At 39.1% G+C, this 23774-nt stretch overlaps 1 protein-coding gene and 1 long non-coding RNA gene across 2 annotated transcripts in view; one reads left to right on the top strand and one right to left on the bottom strand.

The window, feature by feature from the left end:
• Nucleotides 1–21475, top strand: part of PALMD (palmdelphin) — a 29507-nt gene extending 8032 nt beyond the window's left edge. Inside the window, exons 3-8 of the mRNA XM_030033197.2 lie at nucleotides 3177–3307; nucleotides 12607–12721; nucleotides 13595–13628; nucleotides 13718–13828; nucleotides 14573–15664; nucleotides 19858–21475. Coding sequence (XP_029889057.1) covers nucleotides 3177–3307; nucleotides 12607–12721; nucleotides 13595–13628; nucleotides 13718–13828; nucleotides 14573–15664; nucleotides 19858–19901 — 1527 coding nt within the window. The 3' untranslated portion in view covers nucleotides 19902–21475. The remainder of the gene's footprint in view (nucleotides 1–3176; nucleotides 3308–12606; nucleotides 12722–13594; nucleotides 13629–13717; nucleotides 13829–14572; nucleotides 15665–19857) is intronic.
• A 352-nt stretch (nucleotides 21476–21827) lies between these two features.
• LOC115349233 lies at nucleotides 21828–22972 on the bottom strand. The gene is made up of 2 exons (XR_003926037.1): nucleotides 22041–22972; nucleotides 21828–21958 (listed from the first exon to the last, which is right to left on the bottom strand). It is a non-coding gene; the product is annotated as an uncharacterized LOC115349233 (long non-coding RNA).
• Between the last annotated feature and the right edge of the window lie 802 nt (nucleotides 22973–23774).

Genomic DNA, 23774 nt, shown 5'->3' with positions numbered 1-23774 from the left:
TAGAGGACATGCAAGAAAACACACACCTGTGTGGCAAGGGCTTCAAGGAACTGCAAGGGGTAATGGGGGCTGCTAGTGAGGATACAAAGGAAATTTCATTCCAAAGTAATTCTAGATGCACCAGCAAGTAATTCTTCCTCCTGTCTAGAATCCTTCTCACTGAGGCAACAAGGGAAAGGACCAGACAGTTGCTTGAAAGCATGTCAGCACTGATTTGCATGTACTTTCCAAGAGCTTTTCTAGTTTAGCTTATTAAGTTTTTGGCTTCTGACATGCCTGAACTCTTTTAGTGCTACCTTGTAGGTGCTGGTCACATATCTTCCTATTCCAGGAGTTAACAGTGTTGAACTACATCCTCTGTGAAAACTGTGAAAATTATTTATGCCTCCCCCAATGTGCCATAAGGTGAAGTGCCATACCACTGGGAGAGCAAGACCCACAAACTCAAAAACACCTGTGCCTTCCAGCACAGGATGAATCTTTCAGTGTTAGTCCAGCCTTGCTAAGAATTACAGTGGAGTTATACCTGGAGCATGCATAGGATGCTATTCACAGAATTTGCAGAATATTGTCACAGTACTCCTGATGTGATCATGAACTACAAAAGACAGTGATTGCTTTCCAACACTCTGGCCATTCCCAGGGTCTTCCCAGGGTCTTATCACAGCACAAGGTACAAGTATACCTTTCCCTTAACATACCTAGTCTAATGCAAAATGAAAGTGCTTTCGTGTAAGTGTTATAACACATGAACAACCTAGTACTGAGCTAGAGATGCTTTAAGCAGAAGGAAATGCTAGACAGCGGAAAGAACCTGACAGCCCCAAAGCAGCTGCTCCTGCACTGGTTTGTGCCCGTGCCTCAGTGGAGCAGCCTTGAAACTGTCTGATGTTCAAAGGCTCTTTCCAAAATACACCATGTATCATTCTTTCAAAAGTGGCTAATTAAATTGATTACATGGTATTTAGTTGGGAGCAGCAGCAAACTATTCTAGGAAAAGGCAAAAATAACACTATTGTGTTATGCCTGTATTTAGGGAGTTTGTTTTCTTGGGCCTAACCCTATACATACATGAAGCTTTTGTTGATTTCAAAGGGTGTTATCAGTTTCTGAGGTCTACAGTGCCAGCCTTGCTGTAATTCTCACAAGGAATTATAGATTTATTTCTGGAGACAGCAATGCTACACTAATTCAGTTCCAGCCAGGATTAAAATCTTTCTTCTAGGAGCCCTGCTTATCACTAAAATCTAAACAGCTTGATTGAAAGGGAATTAATAACTGTGTTCCCTCTAACTTGAGAAAACAGTATTTTGTGGTCAGTAAGAGTTGTGCCGATACCAGATTACATGCATCTACCAGATCAGATAAAACCATTCTACTAAAATCTGCATTTATTTCATTTGAGCCTAAGACACAACTGCCAGTAAGTGCTGCCAAGTGATCCTACTGCCAGAGTCAAGGCTCAGGACATCAGTCTTGAGCAGCCCTTGTTTCCCACAGATTTCCTAGGATCCAGTGTTGAGAGAGAGCCCGCAGGGGCTAAGGCAACTGTAAACATTGCTCCTATGTTCCGGGGCGGGGAATAGTACCATGGAGTACCACAGATTTCCCAACGAACCTGATTTAGCTACAATATCTATCACATCATGTATGTCACACATCAATCAAGTTGACTGCATTTTAATGCAATTTTCAAGTCCTACATGCATCCTCCTCCATCACTTGGGCCTCAATAATAACCTTACGTAAAGTATACAGTAAACAGAGAAGCGTAGGAAGCAACAGTTTAAGTGACTCAACACACAGGATGAAGGCAGAGATTCCAACAGCTGCTGCAAGCAGCACTGAGGTTAATGCAGCCTTCTCACCAGCGCTGGGCACAGCTCTGCCTCAAAGCAGCAGTAGTCAAAACCCAATTTAATCTTCATCCACTTACTACAATTAGTGAAACTATATAGGGAAAAAAACCAAAAATCCTAACATGGAAATCAGGCAGCTCAAGGAATCTAAATTACAAATGGAAAATTCATAGTTAATTAAAAACCTTGTATGAGTGCTTTTTTTCCCCCCATTGAAAGAGTTTTTCCTAAGGAGCCCTGCCTCCCACTTCTTCCCCAAGGCAGGAACTAGATTAAGATTCCCAAGTTAGATTGAATGGAGTAAAAAGAGTGCATGAAAGTTTGCATGGTTTACAACGTCTAGCCTGCAAATATGAACTTATCTCCGTTAATTTTTTTTTTTTTTTTTTTACACCAGGAATATTTTAGAGAGCTCTGACAACTTTCAGATGCCACCTTTCATATTGTAAAGCAGCTGTAGGAAGCAATCAGTGCATACAGCCATATTTTTAAAAATTTGAAAACACAGCTGAGAGATCCACTTACCTATACACATGCAATACACCCATTTATAAGCCACTGCTGTACAGAAAGAACTCCGCAGGTACTAAACAGGTCAAGACCTAAATACACAAGCCCTGGATTTCCCCTACAACAGCAGTTCTAAATACATAGCAGGCTTGCTGAAACACTAACCAGAAATCAGCAACCCACGCTCCACCTTTCTAGTCCTGCTCTTAGCCCACACATCCTCACCAGATGAAATGCGAGTTCACTACCATAATTACCCAAGTTCCTTGTAAACTCCAGAGATAGCATTGCATCACTAACTCCCTAGAGATCTCTTCCCCCTATATAATCTTATCTACAGAAACTTTCCACCTTTTATACACCATCCCAGAATTTATGCAATGCCATGACCCCAGAAATCAGGGCTATTGAAATAAAACTATAGCACTTCTGACTGGAGCCTTTCGCACAAGTCTGTAATATGTATGCTTTGATACAACTGTTTTGCTTTATTGAGGACAAACACACCACTGGATCCACTTATAAATATTAAACTGTTACAGGTAGCAACTGACATCCTCTGTGTATTCGTTGGGTGGACTAATAAAATGGGACATTGTTCTTAATGAGTTTGGTTTTAAGTCAATCTCAAAACACAAATGTGTTTTAGTATTTCTCTTTCAGTGGCACTCACTGCTGTCAGGTTGCCTTATGCTAGATACAAGATAAGAACGTGGATCACGCCTACAGCATCAAGACAAATACAGTAAATGATTGAATAGCCTAACTTTTAAAGTATGCTTACTTGTCTGTATTCTTCCCCATCAGAAAAAGGCCTTGAGAGAAAAATGGCTCTTGGATGGCCTTAGTTCTCTCACTCCAAAAGAGCAAGAAGAAATGCAAAAGCAGAATCGGGAGGACCAACAACGGACTGATGAGCTGGAACAAGATATTTTCAGGTAGGGTAGTACCCCTGCCCTTCTGTCTGGGTTTAAATGATCCCTTCTTAAAAGTCCTACCTTATTTTGTAAAAGATTAATATGTCAGCAAGGGCTAAACATACACAGTTTTACACACAGAGTAAAGCAATCTGTGTTACATTTTCTAGTCAGCTAGAATTAGAGAATACACAATGCAAGCTTCCATACTGTGAATTTTATCAAACTACACAATAAATATCTTGCAGAATATTTGTTCCTCTAATTCCAGATATCCCTTTCATGCTATAGTCACTAGATGTAAGCCACAGTACATGGGTTTTGTCCTGAGATAGCAATTGTTGAATCAGAGTTTCAAAATAACCGTAAATAGTTTTAGAAGTTCTTCAGTTTCACTAGGTCCTGCACAGCCTTTAATACCTGACTTCTACCATAACACAGCACTTTAGAACAGTACAAGCTGCCTAGCCCCATTAGTATCAGTTGCCTTATTTTCACTTAATTTCCGTGCTGTTTTGTCCTCAATTTATTCCCAGAAGCCTGTTAGAGCAAAGGCCTTTTTCTACCTTTTATTAGAGATGTTCCTACAAATCTCACTGCCTAGTGTATCCCTATCACATAGGGCTAATATCAAACTGCATAGACAGTCTCACATATGACTCCTTTATTTACTATGAACATGATTCTAGGTACTTATTAGTTGCAGTTAGCCTTTCCCAAATACCACAGGGCTCTGTACACAACCAGCTCCTTCCCTGGGTCCACACATACTGACTGGTACTACCCATTAGCATCCACAGAAAGATGAAGTGTTCCTGTTTCTTTAGATTCTGGAACGTTTCATCATCCTTTTTTGAGGCTTATTCCTCTATTTCTGTTCAATAGCATCTTCCTCCATACTCTTCTCTTCTTCCACTGTCCTCCTACATACACTCTTTTGGCAAAGTTGTCACCAAGATTACCTCCTCCAGTTATCTCCCACCCACTTCCCTTCTTACTCCATCCCTCAGACAGAAACAATAATTCTCTTGGCTGACAGGCAGCAGCCTAGTGTTAGTTTGTCCTATAATTATGCCGACTTCTTGCTCGAAAGCACTTTTCTCAACAGAACAGCTTTTCACGCACCCCTGTAGAATTCTTTATTGTGGTGGTAGGAGGTAGACAGTGTGCTCCAAAAACATCCCAGCAGGTTGTGATTATGAAGACATGCAAGAGGGGTCCCTGCGACAGTGTCATCACCAGAAAAGAGAGCTCTGTGGGGAAGGACGGGCTCAGGAGCAACAGGGAAGTTGCACTGAGCAAGTAACTCCACACCAGCCCACTGGAAGTTCAGCCCTTCTCCAAGCACTGGGAGTATAGACTAGATTTTCAAAGTCCTGTTGACTTTGAGTAAGAGCTGGAGGTTTACCTGAGATCTCATTTATGCCCTAAGAACTTTGGTGATGGGAGATCTTTAAAACGACCATTGGGTTTTTTTAAGTTTCAGAACCAAGTCAAGAACTGGATTTGGTGTGTGGCTATGTTGTGGGAATGATGCTTTTATTCTCCTGACATAACCTATACTGTTGCCAATTTGTTTGACAACACCCAAGTAAAGAACAAGCAATGCCATTATAGTGGAGGTCTGTAAATGTCTATGCCACCAGAAAGGAAAGCTACTGAACTCCTGACATACTGACTGCCTTAAAAACAGTGAAACATTTTAGCAGGAAGTGTACTGTATCTCCAGCATCTAAATCTAGCCTGTCACCTCATAACATACTTTTAGGTTTCTCTGCACCTGAGTCACTGTAATCAAACTATCTCACAGCAACGCTGGCAGTGGGTCCCTTCTGTCCTATCCCTGGGAAGACTTGGAATTCAGGATTAGGACTTAAAAACCTTCCTACAATACTAGTTCAGAGATTTCAGCAAATAGGGTTGATTATTCACATACGTAATGTCATTTCCATGTCTCAGAGAATCCTGCATTTGTAACTACAGTTGTAGAGTCTTTTGATACTGTTTTTATAATTATTGTCCTGAATTTGTCATCAGCTCAGTGGCCTTAATTTTTATTTTCTCAGAGACCAAAACTGAACACACATAGTGAGCTTTACTTCTCTGAATATAGCCATATAAACTCTTTTTTTAGCATGACCAGAATTTATCACTATTACAAATAGTAAAACAGTAATCCAACTGGCGCTTCAAACCTGAAAAACTCCTTTAATTCATGCCGTTAAATTAGCATCACAAAGGAATATTCCCTCTGCTTTAATTCTAGATTGGATCCAAATTTGACAAGAGGTTATAAATTTTAAAGTTTATCTGAATTAGAAGCTTCCAGGCCTGTTAAAAGATGCCCACAGGCATTTAAAGGAAGATTTCTAAATGCATTTGTGCTTTAAGGAAGGAGAAATGAAAGTGCCAAACCTCCTATTTGTCCCTGATTGCTTTCTTAAATCACAGCATGGATCCTGGAGTAACATCTCAGCCCATCTCTATTTTTTGATAATTACAAGGACTAGATGCAGATACACTGTGAACGGGGAGACTGCACATTTAGTACTACATCACATGACCAAGAGCACACACATTATACCAAACAAGGCAGAGATTCCTCAACTCATACACTTGATGTATGCCTGAGCCTGTAACAGCCTAAGTATAGAAATATGCCTGTTACCTTCCCACTGAAATCTTTGCCAGAGACTTGGTTAACATTCAGCATGCACAAAGAAAAAAACATTTTAGAATTCCTTTCCCATGTAGGTGGGATGCAGGGATGACAGGTTTGTTTTGTTGTGTTGTTTTGGTTTGTGGTTTGTTTTTTTGTTGGTTTGTTTTGTTTTGTTTTAATACTTTCTATTTATATGCCTGCATTTAGCAGAAATGTATTAGGTATGAATTCTTTTCCTACATAGTTCCAGATTCAGTTAATTACAAGCACAAGTATTGTTTGTCTATCTAGATAGCTGATATTCCAACCATAAACCAGCAATTTAAATGCTGATGAAAATGAAATGAAATAAGTTCACTTGCAACTGTAAGCACTACCATGGAAAAAACTGCAATAAATGTTTAATTGTAGTTGCTGGCCTTTCTCCTTTTACTAAAAATATTATTCTTTTTCCAAGAATATAAGGCTATTTGGTTTACTACACCTGCTTAACAACAGCTGGGAATGGTTCCTCTTATATTTTTAGATATGGTGCTCTTTCATGGCAATTCATTTTTTTCATAGCAAACTAAGTATTTCCACAGCCATTTGTTGTCAATACCAGTGTTACCAACTAATGTTTCCTGCCTGTGACCTTCTCCTGGGAAGCTCCACCAAATTGCTTCCTCCTTAGAATGATACCTACTTCTTGACATACATCTGGAATACTTCAGATTTATTTGTAGTGAAATGAATCAGACAAATTACATCAGCATAAAATGAAAAGAATAACTGACAAAAAGTATAACACAAAATGACACGGTGTCTTCACTCTTACATTAACAACTTCACAGGTATAATGCATCCTAGAAATGAAAATCGATACAGAAATGCTCCTAATTACATTCCTGATCCACACTGAATTAAGAGGACTTAATTCACCATTGCTGAAGTTCTAAAGACAGTTTAGAGGTTTGTAAGGCCTTGATATCAGAAGAAATATTTTCATTACTGATATACTTACTCTCATAACCAAACAACCTACATACCTTAGAGTCTTTGGCAGCTTTTATCTTCACAATACACAGAGGACTCAGACAAGGACATTTGATTTTATACAGGGAGAACGAAGGCAGAAGAACATACCTGGAGTCATGTGGGAACTTCCTTCCGAACTAGGAATTTAAGCAGGTTTATTCACATCAAGCATCTTTTGCTATAAATTATACTTCCTACCACTCCTCAATACCTGTCTAGCAAAGGCCTCTAGAAAAACATCCATGCCGCCTTCCAGATATCATTATATTTTGTTTAGACGTACCCAGCCCAGTTTCAAACCAGGCAGCAGCAATACAGAAACCTAGTAATACAGAGTTCAGTATGAACAAAGTCTACTAAAAAGCACAAAATACGCACCATACAGTACTTGCACAGTGCTTTTGCTATGCCACAGATATCACCCAAGCTAACAAAAGCTTGCTTGACTACATTTATGTGAAGTCATATTTTTGACCTGCCCTGTAAATCAAAGATTGCTAAACTGATCATGTAGGCACATGTTATGCAGTAGCAGTAAGATATATTATTCAGAAGCTCTGTAGAATTCTTTCTTCTGGGCATCTGATTATTAAACTTCACTTGATTCAGATAGATTCTGTCCACTTTGATGATTATTCTACGTGGGTTTTATCTTCAGTTAAAAAATCTAAATCACTTTAAAGACTTTTTGAATACACTCAGACCAGTCTTTCTTTCTGCTGAGAGGACAATCACAGTTGTAGGCAGAATATTTACAGTAGTGGCATGGGCCTTTCCATCGCCCTCCTAAATGGGACCTCTGTTTTGAAACATTCTTTACTTGGGTGTTGAATAGAGCTAGTGTATGTCTGCTAATCAGTTTGCATTTGAGCATTTTTTGATAAAAGGGAGAGTTCCATTCTTTGTATCAACAACAAAACAGTGAATAGCAAGTGGCCTGAACCACCTTCCAGTCAAATAGCTGAATGCTGTGGTTATGGATGAAAACTAGCATTTACATTATCTGTCCTATTCACCCTCTTTACATGTTAGAAGTTACAGTGAGCAAAGTGAGCATGTCCTTGATCAGAGTACAAGCTGAATGAAGAATTACGAGTCACGTTTTCTCATTTAATCTTGAGCTAATAGCACTCATTCTTGATGGAATTAGTTGCTAAACAACATACTTAAAAATGCACAAACAACATCACATTAACTAAGGTCTATTCAATGTTTTGTAATGTGATACATGAAGGCAGGCTAAGGCTAGATGGACTCCAGAGCTGCTGAAGCATTTGACTCACCTCAAAACATGTGAGGACTTGTTAAACTGCCTTTTCCTCTCAGTCTGGTATTTTCCAGGGTGGTACCCTCCTAACTGCTTTTCATTCTTAAGCCATTTATTTTTCTCCTGGGGTGGCAGTGGTGCTAAGCCCAGCAGATCAGCTGGTGGCCAGCAGCAGTCACGTATACTCTGTAGAATTTCTTAATTCAGCTACTACTTTGGCAGAGAAACTTCCAATTTAGTATCTTGGCTTCTAAGGCTCCTTCTTTCATCCACACCTCCATACTGCTTATTTTACCCTCTCAGATAATGAGCTCTACTCAAGGAGAGAAGGACAAATATCCAAAGGATTGATTTAATACAGTAGCTATGTTATACTTCCATTTCTCTACAAAACACAGCAGCACCATCGAAAGATAGTTTCTTATAATTGAAAGGGTCTAGGAGCTACACTAGCAAGACAAACTGTGATGTAACTTCATAAAAATGTCATTGATTTAGAAGTTTCTAAAGATTTAAACACACCAGAAAGATCCTGGCCTAACTTTTCAACTGCACGAGGTCAAAAGGACTTAGATTTCTTCAAACCATACAAATTGCATCTTTTAAAAGTTTCCTTTCAACAAATTCCAGCATGCACATGCGCAACATCCTCTGAAAATGAAGCACAAAAATTTATGTCTATATGTAAGTATGAGTGCAAAAGAGATACTTAAGGTCTAGATGAAACAACCATTACATCAGTATGAGAATTTTTCCCTAACCCCACTGACCACTGAATCAGTCCTCTTAATTACCATATGAAGTGGGTGTTGGTATGGGTGTGACAGCATACATAAATTTAAATAAAACTTTTCTTGATCTCCCAGATAACTATACGGGGTTTATCACTGATTTATTTGGGGTTGTGTTTTGTCTTTCTCTCTCCCCACCCCCACTTTTTTTTTTTTTTTTAATACCTTTCCAAGATTTTTCCTTCTCTTCCACCTGTGTGTGTATGAGCATTTAGAGTCCAGACTGAAATAAACCCAGAGTAGAAGTTAATGATTCTTCCATTCATTATGCTTCTGTGATCTTTTAATGATTAACTTTTGCATTATGATAATATTACAAGTCTCATGTAAAAGTACAACTTTTTGATATATTAAACAAATACTATTCTGTAAGAAGTGCAGAAATATGGCACATTGTCATTGCATTACTTTCTTTTATAGCCCTCCAAGAATATTCATCCCCCTCATTACAAATTTTTCAAATTTTAGCACTATAATCACTACCTTTGAGCAGGGTCCTAAGGGCATCTTGCAGAGCTCAGGTCCAAAGTGTTATCTGCTTCTAAATATTTTTTTAGCTTTTACTTTCATCCTGAATGCATTTTTCTTCGCATCTCTGTTCTGAGGTCTGTGATACCTTTGTGTTTCAAAAAAGAGGATATTCTCACTAACAGATAAAAGTCCACGTAATATCCTATTATTGTAGTTCTACAAATCTGAGTTTAAATAGGGCAAGAGCCACAGTGTTAATTCAGACTCCTCAAGCAGTCACAGAGAAGGAGATAAATAATGCTTCTTTGCCAGCCTACACTCAACTTTTCTGGTCTGCTTACTTTAAAGGGATGACAGATTTCTATTATTAATGTTGACTTTGGTGTAATAATCATGGATCCTAGCACATACTAAAGAATAAGTCAAAACATAAACCAATTTTTTCTATCAGGGTTATAGGTCATCATTACTCTATATGTAACTTTGTCTCAGATCATCTAGTTGTAACTCTCTTCTGACTGATCTGAGCAACTAGTGATACTAGTTGCAGTTGCCTCAAGTCTACAGTCATCAATTTCTGACATGGATTCAAAAACAATGGAAGACATATTTCACTCAAATATGGAAGGTTTTGAAATTTACATTTGTTTTTTCTTTTAAGTTAAAAGAAGTTCTTCCAAAAACGATCCCAAAAAGAAAAGGTAGATGAACCAGGAGACTGAAGCTACATGGCACTCACTTACAGCATGAGAGATCCAGTTCAAGTCCCAGTTCAGAGTTAAATCTGGACTTGATTCTGGATCTTCATGGAAAAGTGACTTCCCAACTACTAGGCTAATAAGACAAATTTCTATCTAAAACCCAACAAATATGCACTTATGCAGAAAGCAACAGTCTTGACTAGAAAGAGGAAATAAATAGGATACGGGACACCTGCTTAAGTCACTGCCTTAGTCACCGGAGAAAAGAATTTGCCTGAGATACTTTAACTTAGAGGTGTGCTTTAACCAGGCATAGCTTTCTCCCTCTCTCACATACATAGAGATTAGATATTTCATCCTGGACCTTTCTGTCTAGAAGTATTTCATCAAACATCTTAGTGCTAAGAAAATAAAACTTCTAATTAGGAAAAAGATGCCTTAAACATTGTACTCAGCTTTAACATACAAGAAACCATGTAACAGATTTAACGTGTAACAAAAGGGGGAGGGAAAGGGAGCTGTGACCCCTTTTAAATAATTTACAAACCTACAGCAGAAGTCAATAGCCCAAAAGAAATTTTGACTGCCAAGCCAAGTCTTAACTGGCAAGATACTTCTGGTTTGCACTGCTAAAATCTGACAGAGATAAGTCAATTGCTGAATATCCTGATGTCTTAGAGAATATCCAAATTTAGTATATTTGGTATTCATAAGAGGTAGGCTTGTAGTGTTTGTAAAACAAAGCTCTCACTGACTAGACCTTGGTACAATCAAGGCTCCTCCACTAATAAACAGACCCTTAAAAATTGTTTCTTAGTGTTGGAAATCTCACCTAATTGCAATCCTAGAAAGTGATTGCTATTAGCACCTCATGCAACCTGTATCACACCTATGTGAACTACCCAGTTTTCTCTTGCAAATTCATTGGTAATACTTGTGAGGATATTACTTGAGCAAACACTGCAAACATTAACCTTCCCAGCTGCTTGTCCTAGGTGCATTGAACCAGTGTGTCTTGCCTGACTGCTGTTTTGCTGAAAAGGAATGCTTTCTGGAAACAAGATTTCAGTACTTTTCACAGAGAATTCAGTACACAAAATGCCGATGAGTGACTCAGAAGGACGCCTGTATGTCTGTAAAAGCCTTAGTACACAGCCCCAAAGAGGAACCCTTAAAATTTACTACTACATATAAGTCTGTAACTACACGAGCTCTGGTCTAGTCTATCAGGAATGCTACAATAACACCCACCCCACAACAGTAATATATTGCATTTTTAATCAAGATTTTTTTTCCTAAACAATCAAGCTTCAAGCTGTCAGTCAAGCACTGTTACACCTGTTTTACCAAAGCAAAGAATTTTGAAATCCCAGAACCCATGTTCACACATGCAAAACCTTGGAGAACTGTCTTGGCATCTTGGAGCTGAACACACACACCCCTGCCTCAAAACCCCCCTTCATCATCCTGGGTGTTTGTAAATTCTTCATTCTCAATCTCAGATGGACTGGAAAACAAAAAAGCTTCAGACTTTAGTCTCTTGAGCATCCTGCCACTATGCAGGCTGCTTAGTTTTCAAAATCCACACAATTTTGAAGTTACTACTTCATAAAAGTAGCCTGCAAAGCACATCATTATAATGATTTCTAGCTATATTAATTTTCCTATTAAAAAATAGTTAAGAGCTGTTTTACCTACAGAAAGTACTTGCAAATACCATTATTATTATTTTATCAAAAAAGTTCTACCCCTCAGAAACACAAATACAATTTGATTTCCATTGATTGGCTGGAATTGTAGCTTCTAGTTATAGATTGACTAGAACTTTCCTCCATGGGGGACCCTCCTGAATACAGTTTGGCTACATTTAATAAAATATAGCATATGAGGTGATGTACTCTCACCCTTGCAGTACCACCACGTACAAGAACATTCTTCTTTCTTACAACAAAAGACTTTGCTTCTTTTCATCATGTGTACAAGTACACATACAAAATTAAGAAACGAAGTCATAACCCTGGCATCTGTATACTAGTTTCCTACACCTTAATTACAACAGAGTAATCACATCTCTTGAGACAATGTAGGAGAGAAAATTTGCTTAGAGATGAAGAAATGCTGTGGAGGCCTATATTCCCTATCTATTCCCTCCTGAAAAATAAGTTAATTTCAGCTACTGTTTTCTAAGTAGGCTCAGAAGGAATCTACAGCAGGTAGATTTTTTTTTAAAAAATGAGAATACTATTTCACAGTATTTCCTGATGCATGTGAAATTATATGCTGATCTCATATTAGACCAAAATTTGTCTGTGTAAGTAGAACCATCCCCACTAATGTCCATATTCACAATGTATTGAATCGGCAATGTTTTTCTCTGCCTGGTATTAAATCAAAGGGAATTGTGATTGCAGACTGGAGAAGGAAATTGAGGCTCTGGAAAGAGAGGAAATGGAAGTCTCAGCTAAGGAAGAAGCAATTTTAAAGAAACTTAAGTATGTTGAGAAAACAACAGAAGACATAATAAAGGTTAGTGCCAAATTACTCCAGAAGTAGAATTCATTACTTGTTCACCATAATAACCAGCAAAAGGGGAACTAGCTGGATCCTGAGTGGTCATGAGCTTTTGTCTAAAGTGACAGTAGTTCAGATACAAGAGGGGTCAAGATGTTAGACTGTTCAAGTGGCCAAATGTCTCCATTTGCTTGTTTATGGGAGTGGAGGAGCAATTCCTATCATTATTCATCTATAGCACATCTCAAAAAAATAGTGCTGACACTGGCACTAACCAGCAACTTTGCATCTCAGCCAGAGACAGACATAACAGGTACAGAGTGGGTAGAGGCTGATGTATTCATACTCCATCAGGTGATGTGCCCAGCTAAACCACATCATGCTTTCCCTCAAGACCCTGAGAGAGGTTCTAGTGAAACATGACTTAATATTATCAGTCATTAGTCTTTGTCAAAAGGTCATTTTGATATTTGAAAATCATCTTAAATCATCTCAGAAAAATATAGTGATGAAACTAAACTCCAATTCTCCAGTTGTTCTTACACACTCTCTCTAAAGATATGTAGGGAGATAAGCACAACTAGAAAGCCACAGTAGAGCCTTTGAAAATCTTTGAAGCCAATCAGCTCGGGCCACAGTGTGAGGCTGTGTCACTGACTAACACTTTGTAGTGTCCTGCCCTTCCCTGTGTCAGTTGGAATCATATTGGCAAAAAAGACCAGAAAAATTTCACTTTCTCCCCTGCCATGCTCCAACTGAGCATGTACCACTTTAAGCCCCTTCTCAGTATGAAGCTGTGCACACAAAAAGTTAAAACTATCAGGTAAAGCCTAGTTAATGTCTTAAAACTGACTAATCACATTTATTGTTAATGGTTCTCTTTCCTAGTCTGTGAAGACTGAAAAAGCAGGAGTTGCAAAAGGTATGTTTAGTCAAAAAAATATTTTTAAAAAGGTTCGTGTAAAAGTCAGTGAAAACATACTAAATGCTTTGTGGATCTTCTTTATTTAGAGGCAGCAGACTACATATACACCAGCATACCTGACCTTCCCAAGTATTTCAGGCCTTCCGCACTGAGAAGTACTGCACATGCTGCCACTGATGATGAAGAAAAGAGAAAAGGTACTGCTTATTTAGTAACTCCAAAGGGTGTCAATATGTGCAAAGACTTCCTATAAATTGAATCTAATACACTTTAAGGGAAGGATAAACATGACAGATACGGGACAATGTTGTTCTCATTTAAGCTGTGTTATCAATAAGGTCATCAAAACTGGGAGGTGAGACACTGGTGTAAGGTATGTGCCATTGAGAATAAGGATCAAGTGTTTTCAACATTGACGCTTCTTTCCAGCACTTTGTTCCTCTACCTGGCATAACCTTAAGTAGTTCCTCCCTTCATACTATACATTTCACATTTTCTATCCGCGTTTATACCTACTGGGCAGCCAGCAGTAGTCTGGTTATTTCCCAACTACTACAAAGCCTCCTAACCCTTCTGAGGGCTTAAGACTCTTCACTCTTGTAGCACGTTGAGCTCTTTCAACTGCTATTGCCCAACACAACACCAGGGGCCAAGGTTAAATCTGGCTTTCTCAGTCAATCACATAATGAAAACTGGCTCCTCAACAGCTTATCTTTCCTCACAGAATTAGATCCAATCAAAAATATTTTTTTCCACTTCAAGTTTTGACAGGATGGAAGGGAACATTCAAAATAAGAATCCAATATATTGGTTATGTATGTGATAATTTCACATATTTCATAATTCATTCTGACAGACATTCTCTATCACTGTCAGAACTCTTCTATAATATTTCTTGCAGCTGCTGCATCATCAGTTTAAGCACTTGTTTCTTTCAACAGCATTGTTTGCCATGGAAATTAAAGTTGAAAAAGACATAAAGACAGGAGAAAACACAGTGTTATCAACAATACCTCTTCCCTCAAAGGAGTTTAAAGAGACAGGGATTAAAGTGTATGATGATGGCAGGAAGTCAGTCTATGCAGTGTCCTCAAATGGCAGTACAACACAAAATGGCATGGATGAACTTGCTCCTGTTGAGGTGGAGGACCTGCTACGGCAGGCAACTGAAAAAAATTCCCAGTCTCCCACAGAGTACCATGAGCCTGTGTTTGCAAACAAATTTTGCCGGCCAGTTACTCCTCAGAAAGACAAATTAGTCCCTGGACCAAAACTGGAAGACACTCACAGAAGAGAGATTAATGGATTTAGCAATCATCAGACAGAATTCTCCTCCAAAACAGAGCCCTTTATGCAGCAACATAAAGAGAATGGGCTTGATCTTCCAAAGGTAACGCAGCCAAAGTCTCCCTCTCCAGTACCTTCCCATTCAGAGAAGACAGTGCACACTAATCCTGAGAACAGGATGGCACATAACGAAGAAAGAAAAGCTGTGTATAAGGAATTAAAACCTTACCAGAATACAAGAGAAAGACATAATGAGACAAGGTTAAGTCCCTGCCATCTTAATGAAATATCCCCTGCACCTCAAGGTGAGGAAGATGTTCAATACAGCATTGTCCAAGCTGTACCATGTTACGTGGATGATTCTGAACCAGTAACAATGATTTTCATGGGTTATCAGCGCATTGATGATGACGATGCAGAAGCAGACCAAAAGTTGTCACGATACGATGGGGTTATCCGTGCAGAATTAGTCATCATTGATGACGATGATGATGACAGCAAATCTGAGACACCAGCATATCATCCCGTAGGCCACTATAGTCAGGTTTATCAGCCACCGAGCAGGAAAGTCACAGAAGTCCCACAGACGAACCCTGTGAGCAGTTTGGGTGCGAGCCTGAACAAGGTACCCCACAAAAATTCCATCTCCTTGCAAGAACAAGAGGAACACTTAGGCTCACCAACACACTGTGCTCATCTTCACAGCCAGGTATCTGGTGATGGTACAGAAGATCCCTCACTAACAGGTAACAGAAAAGAAAAATCATGTCACTGCTGTTCACTCATGTAGCAAATTGATACTATTATCTGCTAGCAACTGTTTCACTTTACTATTTGGATTGTTTCATGGACTAATATGCAATTACTAATAATTTCTTTGCTCCTTGCTTGTTAACAAATGCCAATCTGCATTTTGGTACTGTTGAATTATTTCATCTTTAGCAATGCACTAGTTACCATATCAAAATTTGGAAAATAAACTATCTCAGAAAAGCCATTTCTGTAACCTTCAAAGATTAAAAGTGGTTATCTTTCAAGTGACAATTAAAAGTTCCATTAATAGTACTTCAATCAGCAGAATTAGTTTTCATTTCTACCAGGTAACTAACAGCATTGCTTCTTAACACTGTCTCCTCACTGAAATGTTTTTGTGCCTATCTGCATTCTAACTACTTCCTAGATAATCCAAATTGCTCCTTAAATCAGAAAGACTGTTTAATACCCAGTTTTACTTTGCATTTTTCTAGAATCAGCATTGCCAACCTTGCCTTAACAATGTTTATGCAAGTTTTAACATTTTTTTGTTAACCTGAGTTAGACACCTTTATAGCTTCTGAAAGGCAATGAAACAGTTTTCATCAGTACATGTAGTTAGTCAATAGTGTTATTTTTTAACACTTTTTGTATTCTATTAATACTCAAGGTGTCTACTTCTTAATATAAAGTTTTAGAATAAAAGGTTGAAAGAACAATAGCAAGATCTTTCAGAAACACAGAAAGCTCTTCTTTATGATTATGTTGCACTTTAATGCATACAATTAAACTGTATTTAAGTATTTACAGAGCAGATTTCAGACAGTAGTCACATTCCACTGCAAGGAAAGAATACTGTGCTTGAATTATAGGAAAATCAGGGGTCCTGATCCCACATTCTCTCCCTGCTCCTCTTCCAGACTATATTCTGAATAATTTTGCAATTTGGCTGCAAATTGTAAGTTTGGGCCCTGCCTGAAGCTGCATTGGCAGCCCAGCATTTCTTTACAATACAGGTAAAGCCAGGAGAGAGGGTAGTCATTGGATCACATAAGGAGTTTCAAGTATTTTTGCATCAGTACGTACTGGTTGTGAAGAGCTGTTCAGTAAGTAAGGTTCTCCCTTTATAGGAGTATCAAACTTGTGCAGTCATGCACACAACAGCCCGAAATATTCCAGCAGTGCTGCCCAGCCTTTCTGATCAATGAGACCACTGCACTTTTCTATCACTTGAGAGGACCTTTGCTTCTCTCAAGCAACAGTCCTGCCATCTGCACACTTCCCTGGGTCCTCCAGGACCAAAGGCTGCTGCCAGCAACTCTTATGCCAGCAACCGAAAGCAGAAGTAGCTGGCACAGGCAAAATAAACCAGTAACTGCTCCAGCCCATTACATTTGGGTGATAGTCCCTTAATTCCCCCATCACATATGTATAGGCATGTAACAGAGAAGCGACGCTCACCCACCCACCAGCTGGTTGCTACTGAAACAATTAATTCATCCTACAGCCCACTGCGTGGGTGCTCCTGAACAGATCCTGGGAAAGAGGTTTCCAAGAAGTAACTAATAGCTGGCACTACTATTTGCGGGGGGCCATATACAGGCCATGAGACATTAGCTGAGCACCTCTATCTGTAACAATCTTTGCCTATTTTTGTCCCCTGAAAGAAGCGTCTGAAACTTCATTTTCCCCTGCCACTCACAGACACTCTCTGAACAATCTGGGTTCTCTCTCTTTTGAGGTTAGTGGAAAACAAACACTGACTTTCAGGGAAGGGAGATAAGTGCAAATCTGGCAAAGACATTTGAGAATCTGTTTTGTTAATCTGTATTTGGTCTTACCCATTTACTTACAAGTATTCTACCAAGGAGAAAATAGCCAATTAGGAAAAAACTGGTCCCAGTTAAATTAAAAGCAGTTTGGCAACTGCCTCCGAGTGTCTTAAATGCCCAGTAGAATTTGGAACTAAGCCATATTCCTCTTTACCCCTCCACCTATTTATTGCCACTCCCTGGGACATTTTGATCAGTGGAAAAAGCCAGGAAGTGATTCGATTTTTCCCAAGCAGTCCTGTAATCCTACTGCGACTTCTAAAAAGGAAACAAAAGCAGGAAAGCCTCTTAAATCTATAACAATCTATTACACAAAGCTTTTTCTTAGGGAAATAAATTGTTTTCAAAGCAGCCCAGCCTAGCAGGTTCACCCTAAACACCACCAGTGAAAAAAGGGGAGTCAAAATTATTTTGGTACTTCATCATTCATTACTAAACCAACAACCTGTACAACAGAAAAAATAATCCTGTCTGAAATGAAAGCTTTGGGAGGCAATTGCAGCATTTGAACATTAAAGAGGCACTTAGGACTCTCTGAAAGAGAATGGAAAGCAAGGAAGCACACAGGACAGACCAGGGAGACAGTCCCTGATATAACAACCCTGCTCTGGGAAAGAAATGAACCTTCAGAGCAAGTTACTGAAAAAGTTAGTGATGGCCAAGGACAAGTAGGAGGCAGAGGAATTGTTCCATGTGCCAGTCTATATAGGGAAATATCAGATCAAATTAGGAGCTTTCAGCATGCCTCCAAACTGACAGAAATGTAGAACATATCTCTTTCCATATGGGAGCAATTTTCCTTTCCCCATGAGCTTGGTGGGGGACCAATATTTCAAAGTATGTGCCCTCAGAAAAACCATACAGAGAGAAGGATGACAATGCTATAATTAGGACACCAGTGTTTTGCATTATTAGAGCTTATTTTCTTCTTTAAATTTCACTTAAATGAATTAGTGTGCAGATGTTTTGAAGATTCAATACTCATTAGGGAAATTAAAAGTCCTTGGGGGGAACAAAGGCTAGACATAGTGGAATGAATAAGGAAAGGAAAAACTGAAGCTGAATAGGCAGTAAAACCTACTGACAGTGTGGAAGAGGCTCGCATGGGACGTGGAGGTCCAAGGCTTTTGGCAGGTAGCTAGTCTAAATGAGCTAATTTTTTTTCCTTACCACTGGAAGTTGTGCAACCTTCAAAAAACACAATGGAGACTTAGCTCCATTTGCACTGAAGAACGTAACATACAAAAAAATCCTTTTTAACAGAGAAAAATTCATGCATGCCATCTGTTTCTGTAATGCATAAAGCAAAGCAAAACCAGAATATTGGCTATAGGTGAAGCATCAGACATTGTTCTCTCAAACCACAACCAGGACTTGAATCCTTCATAATTCCTTGGTCTGCAAACAGTATGCAGGGTCTTTTAAGAGCAAAGCATAACATCAGTGGCCCTATGATATAAAGTTACACTCAGATGCTTCTCTGATTTGCAACAACTTCAGCATTCAAAACATAACTTGAGTTGGACATTTGCTGACGTGCATAAATCAAGTAAACAGCTGCTTTGACCCCCTGTCTCTCAGTACAGAGACATATGCGGGATGAAGGAACGAGACATGCTATTTTGGGTGACTCTTCAAACTAACAGGTCACAGAACTGGAGATTATTCCCACTGCATTCTCAGATCAACTGCATCGTGGGGGGAGGCTCTTACATATCAAACAGCAACATTATATTGCTGTTCTAAAAATAACCTTAACATTTAATCATCTGCCCTGTACTGTCACTTTCAAACTAACCCACATTATACCCAGTTACAGAGAATAGCCATACTGATGTTTATACAGATACTAAGTTACTCCATCAGACTTAAATCAGGAGTATGACTAACTCCCACTTTGACTCACTACACCAAGAAGAGAGGAAAGTTTTCTGTGAACATCAACACAAAAGAAAAAGGCTTCCAAACAGTTACAGCTCCCACTGAGTTTAGTTTAAACAAAGAGTTTGTTTCATTATTCATTCATCCTTTTAATCTGTCAGCATCTAGTCAAGGACAATACTATCTGTCTGCAACACGTTAGTGAAGGTAACAGAAACAAAACAGTTAGAAAAGAGCTGTGCTAATTTTCGAATAGTGATAATGGAGTAATTTCTTAATATACTCGCTTTATTGCAAAATTACCAGAACTAATGCCTTCTACTGATTTCTTTCTATAACACTAAACCAATGCTTATTCTGCTGGATTAACCACTGGAGGTACGTCTATTCTTCATTTTTCTAAATAAGGAGATTTAGTATCAGAAATAGAAAGTTACATCTTAAAATATAATGGCTTTGTTTTCTTTTTTCAGCTCTGAGGATGAGAATGGCAAAGCTGGGGAAAAAGGTGATTTAACAGTTGTAATGACGTGGAAGTAAAATTTACTATTCAAAGCAGAATAAAGCTAAGAAGAGTTTCTTCAACACACCTTTTTTGGATCATAATGCTTGTTTTGCTCCTCTGTTTTATGCATCTGGGTTATTTTGCCCTTTACATAATCCAATGGACATTAACAGACTTTTAGATTTGACCAGCTGCCACATACACTCAAATCATATCCTAGATTTTGCTGAAAGTAGTGGAAAGTTACCTAAGACCAAAAATGCAGTGTATATCCAAGTCTGAAGACACGTGCATACCTGTTCCCACAATCAGGAATACGTTGCTGCTATATATGCAGAATGGATAAACACCCATCTCCACAGAACTTCACAGGACATTGTTTCACTTCAAAGTGTGCCAATCTACACAGTTTTGATTGAAAAAGCCATCCCAGCACTTTTCTGGTAAAAGCATTGGTTAATAAGAAAATAGACATGAGTGATAGGAACAGCAAGAAATGTAAATATAGAAGTTGAGTTTTGAAGCGTACCACCTTGGCCCCAAATTTAAAGCATTCCTTTTTAAGTGACAGCAAAACAAACAAAAAATAGTAAAGTCAGCATTTAAATATTTAGCCACCTTCTGGACCTCCACAGTCCACCCACCCTTCTATTTTAGGTATGACAGCATAGCAATCCTCAGACCCTGCTCCCTTCTCCATGCCACATACATTCTGCCCACCCACAACCTCACAGATTGATCCTGTGCATAACACTATGAACAGCCTGACCTCCCAAGCATGGTTTTACCTCCTAGCTTGCTCAGAAAGCCCTGCTTTTCCAGGAAACTGGTTGCCAGACAGGCAGTGCCTGTCCATCAAAAAAAAAAAAAACCAACCAAAAAAACCCACCAAAACCCAAAACCATAACACAAACCAAAACTGCTTAGTATACAGGTTTCAGCTGGCCAGGGAGCTCAAATCAGTGCAAGCCTCCCATCAGAAATACTGAGTTGCCAATGGCTTGTCCTGCAGCTGCAACAGAAGGTCTGTTACAGGTGCAGCCACTGCTGGGCACAGCTCTCCAGCAAGGTCCAAGGCTCCCACCAAGGAACAGGTTAATTCTTTCCACAGAAGGGAGGAGCTAAGGGCCCTTAAAGCAGCCATAAGGTACAATTATACCTAGAAAAATCACATGTAAGTCAGATTTTTCCAGTATGTAGTTCTTGGGGGCGAAAAAGTGCCTCATAGAACTACATCCTTACATTCAAATCAGGATGATAGCTTTATTTTGCTAGGTCTTAGCCCGGTTTGAATCACTAGACAGATAAAGCTCAGGTTGTGTTATTTTAATACAGCTGACTCAAATTATGCACCAGCAAAAGAAAACCATAACTTTTTTGCCGGTCTTCCTCGTTTCAAAGCAGGAAACTGAAGCTACTACCTCATACTGAGGCACAATGGTAGTAATCAGCTGACTTGTAGCCTCTAAACACTAGGTGACTCCCAGTCTGAAGTGGGTAATAATCTCAAATTTTAGGACTTGCCAGAGATGGTTACCTGGAGAGTGGAATAGTAGATAAGAACAAATAAATTTCACTATATTACACTTTCTCTATGTCTATCCTGGTTTGTTTGTTTTATAGTGTGGGGGTGTGTGTCTTAGGTTTCTTCTGTTATTTGTTGGTTCTGAAAGCAGAGGGAGTTACCCTCAACTTTTTTTTATTATTTATTTTTACATCTTCTCAAAAGGTTCTTAACAGGATACACCAAAAAGTGAGAGAGTAGGAGAGTGATATGTAGTAGTCATAAACAGTTTTTCTAACAGCAGCACTCATCCCCTGCATTCCCCAATACTCTGTGCTATTAAACTTAAATGATCTGGAAAAGGGGGCAAAAATGCTGCTGCCAACATAATATTATTCAAAGTAGTTTGAAAGAACAGAGACTGAAGAGAGACGTCACCATAGTGAATGTGTAGTAAATCTACAGATGAAATTCACTACAAATAGATGAAAAGTAACATAAAAAAATAGAAATAACCCTAACCATACACAGGACAAGAAGTGGCTGTTAAGTCATTGTTACAAACCTCTTGGCTAGGAAGTAAAACACCCAAAATAACCTATACACCATATACACAAAGAAGTGGCTGTTAAGTCATTGTTACAAACCTCTTGGCTAGGAAGTAAAACACCTTGGCATTATTTTCGATAGTCCTCTGAAAATATCAACTCCGTGCTCAGAAGCCACGAAAATGAAGAGAGCTTTAGGACTCATTAGGAAAGCCATGGAAAACAGATCAAAATACAACTGTCATACCACTTCATATTTACAACTTGGGTAGAGTTTGGTCACCCCATCTCTGAAGAGACAAATAGAGAAGAGTAATGAAGATTATCAGAAGTGCGAAAGCAGTCATACAGGGAAAAAGTAAGGCACAGACATAGGAGGCCTAGAGAACTGTGATAAAGGCAGGAATGTAAAAAAAAGATATAGATCATTAAAAAATGACATCAAGAAGCAGGCTTAAAACAGAAACGAGCACTTTCTCACAGTGACTAATTAAATGGGAGGGCGAAAGCATTAACAGATTTTTTTGTTTTAATAATTCATTGCACGCTTCATAAATAAAATCCAATCACTACAAGAGTTCCTGGTCCAGCTGCAGTTTCTAGCTTAGGACATCCTTGCACAGATTCCGGCAAGTAGCAAGGAGATCTTGCTGGGAAGAGAAAAATATCACTGCAGTCTTGTTACATCTCTTGCTCTAAGTACTCATTACTACCACTTCTGGAGACAATACCGGGCTCGGTAGATCTCTGCTTTGCCATGTGGCAATTCTGATGTCACGTATATTAAAACTAGTCAGTTTGTGCCAGATGAATCTGAACTGTTCCACGCTAATACACTAGCTATGTAGCAGCATGGCTATCAGATCATTAATTTGGAGGAACAGAGACACAAAATGGACCATTCAAGAGTTGTGTGTTTCTGGAAGGCAGGGATGCTCACCATCTGAGCCCTGCAGTCCCAGAGCCATCCCACATCCCGTATCAACAAGAACAGAATTACAAGAAGGCAAGTAATCTTTTTCACACATCAGTATGCAAAATCCATGCCATGCAATGGCAAAATTCAGCCATGCAAAATTCCAATTCATCATTAAAGCTGAATGATTCCTAAGGCTCAGCAGGACAAAAGTCTCTCCGAAAGCCAAAGCTGGAGTCCTTCTTAGTCCAGCATCATTTGTCCAGGATGACTATCATAGATGCCTGGTCCAGTAACACAGATGTTCAGCTTTTGTGGTTTACAATATGTAAAGTCACTTTTGCACAGCACAAGGAAGACCAGCAGAAGCTATACAGGGGTTGAATTAGCTCATGTATGAGCTCAGATGGCACCAAGCGTGTTCTGAAGCCCTTGTCCTGTGCCGATTCTGCTGTGCCACTCCCTCAGGTAAGTGAATGCAACAGCTCCCCTCTTCACGCATACCCCTTTGAGAAGCTGGGATCAGACTGATGTGAGCAAAGAATTTCTCAGAATTACTAGCAAATCACCCCTGTTAACCATTCTTCTATTCACTTGGAGTCTTTCTTACTTCAGCCTGCATAGAAGGTCTAAAATCACTGAGACACTAACTTCTGCATTGAAATGCAAAAGATTGCAGTTTTTCCTCAATGATTGCCATTCATCTTAAGTTGTTTGGAAAAGGGATGTACCCACGTAGAGCACAGTTTACACACATGAAAAAAGAAAACAGGCCGTAAGTGTTTAAACAAAAGCTCACGCACAGATACCAAGAAAACACCCATTTCATAGTATCTATCTCTATGAACTGGCTTGCATTTAAAGACCGAATTTCTTAATAAAGCTTGAGAATTTTTCTGCTTAGTTCATCTAGGAAC

The sequence above is a fragment of the Aquila chrysaetos genome, chromosome 12 (assembly GCF_900496995.4).
Source record: "Aquila chrysaetos chrysaetos chromosome 12, bAquChr1.4, whole genome shotgun sequence".
In the NCBI taxonomy this organism is placed as follows: Eukaryota; Metazoa; Chordata; class Aves; order Accipitriformes; family Accipitridae; genus Aquila; species Aquila chrysaetos.
The sequence above is the reverse complement of the archived record's forward strand: the minus strand, read 5'-3'. Positions and strand labels throughout refer to the sequence as shown.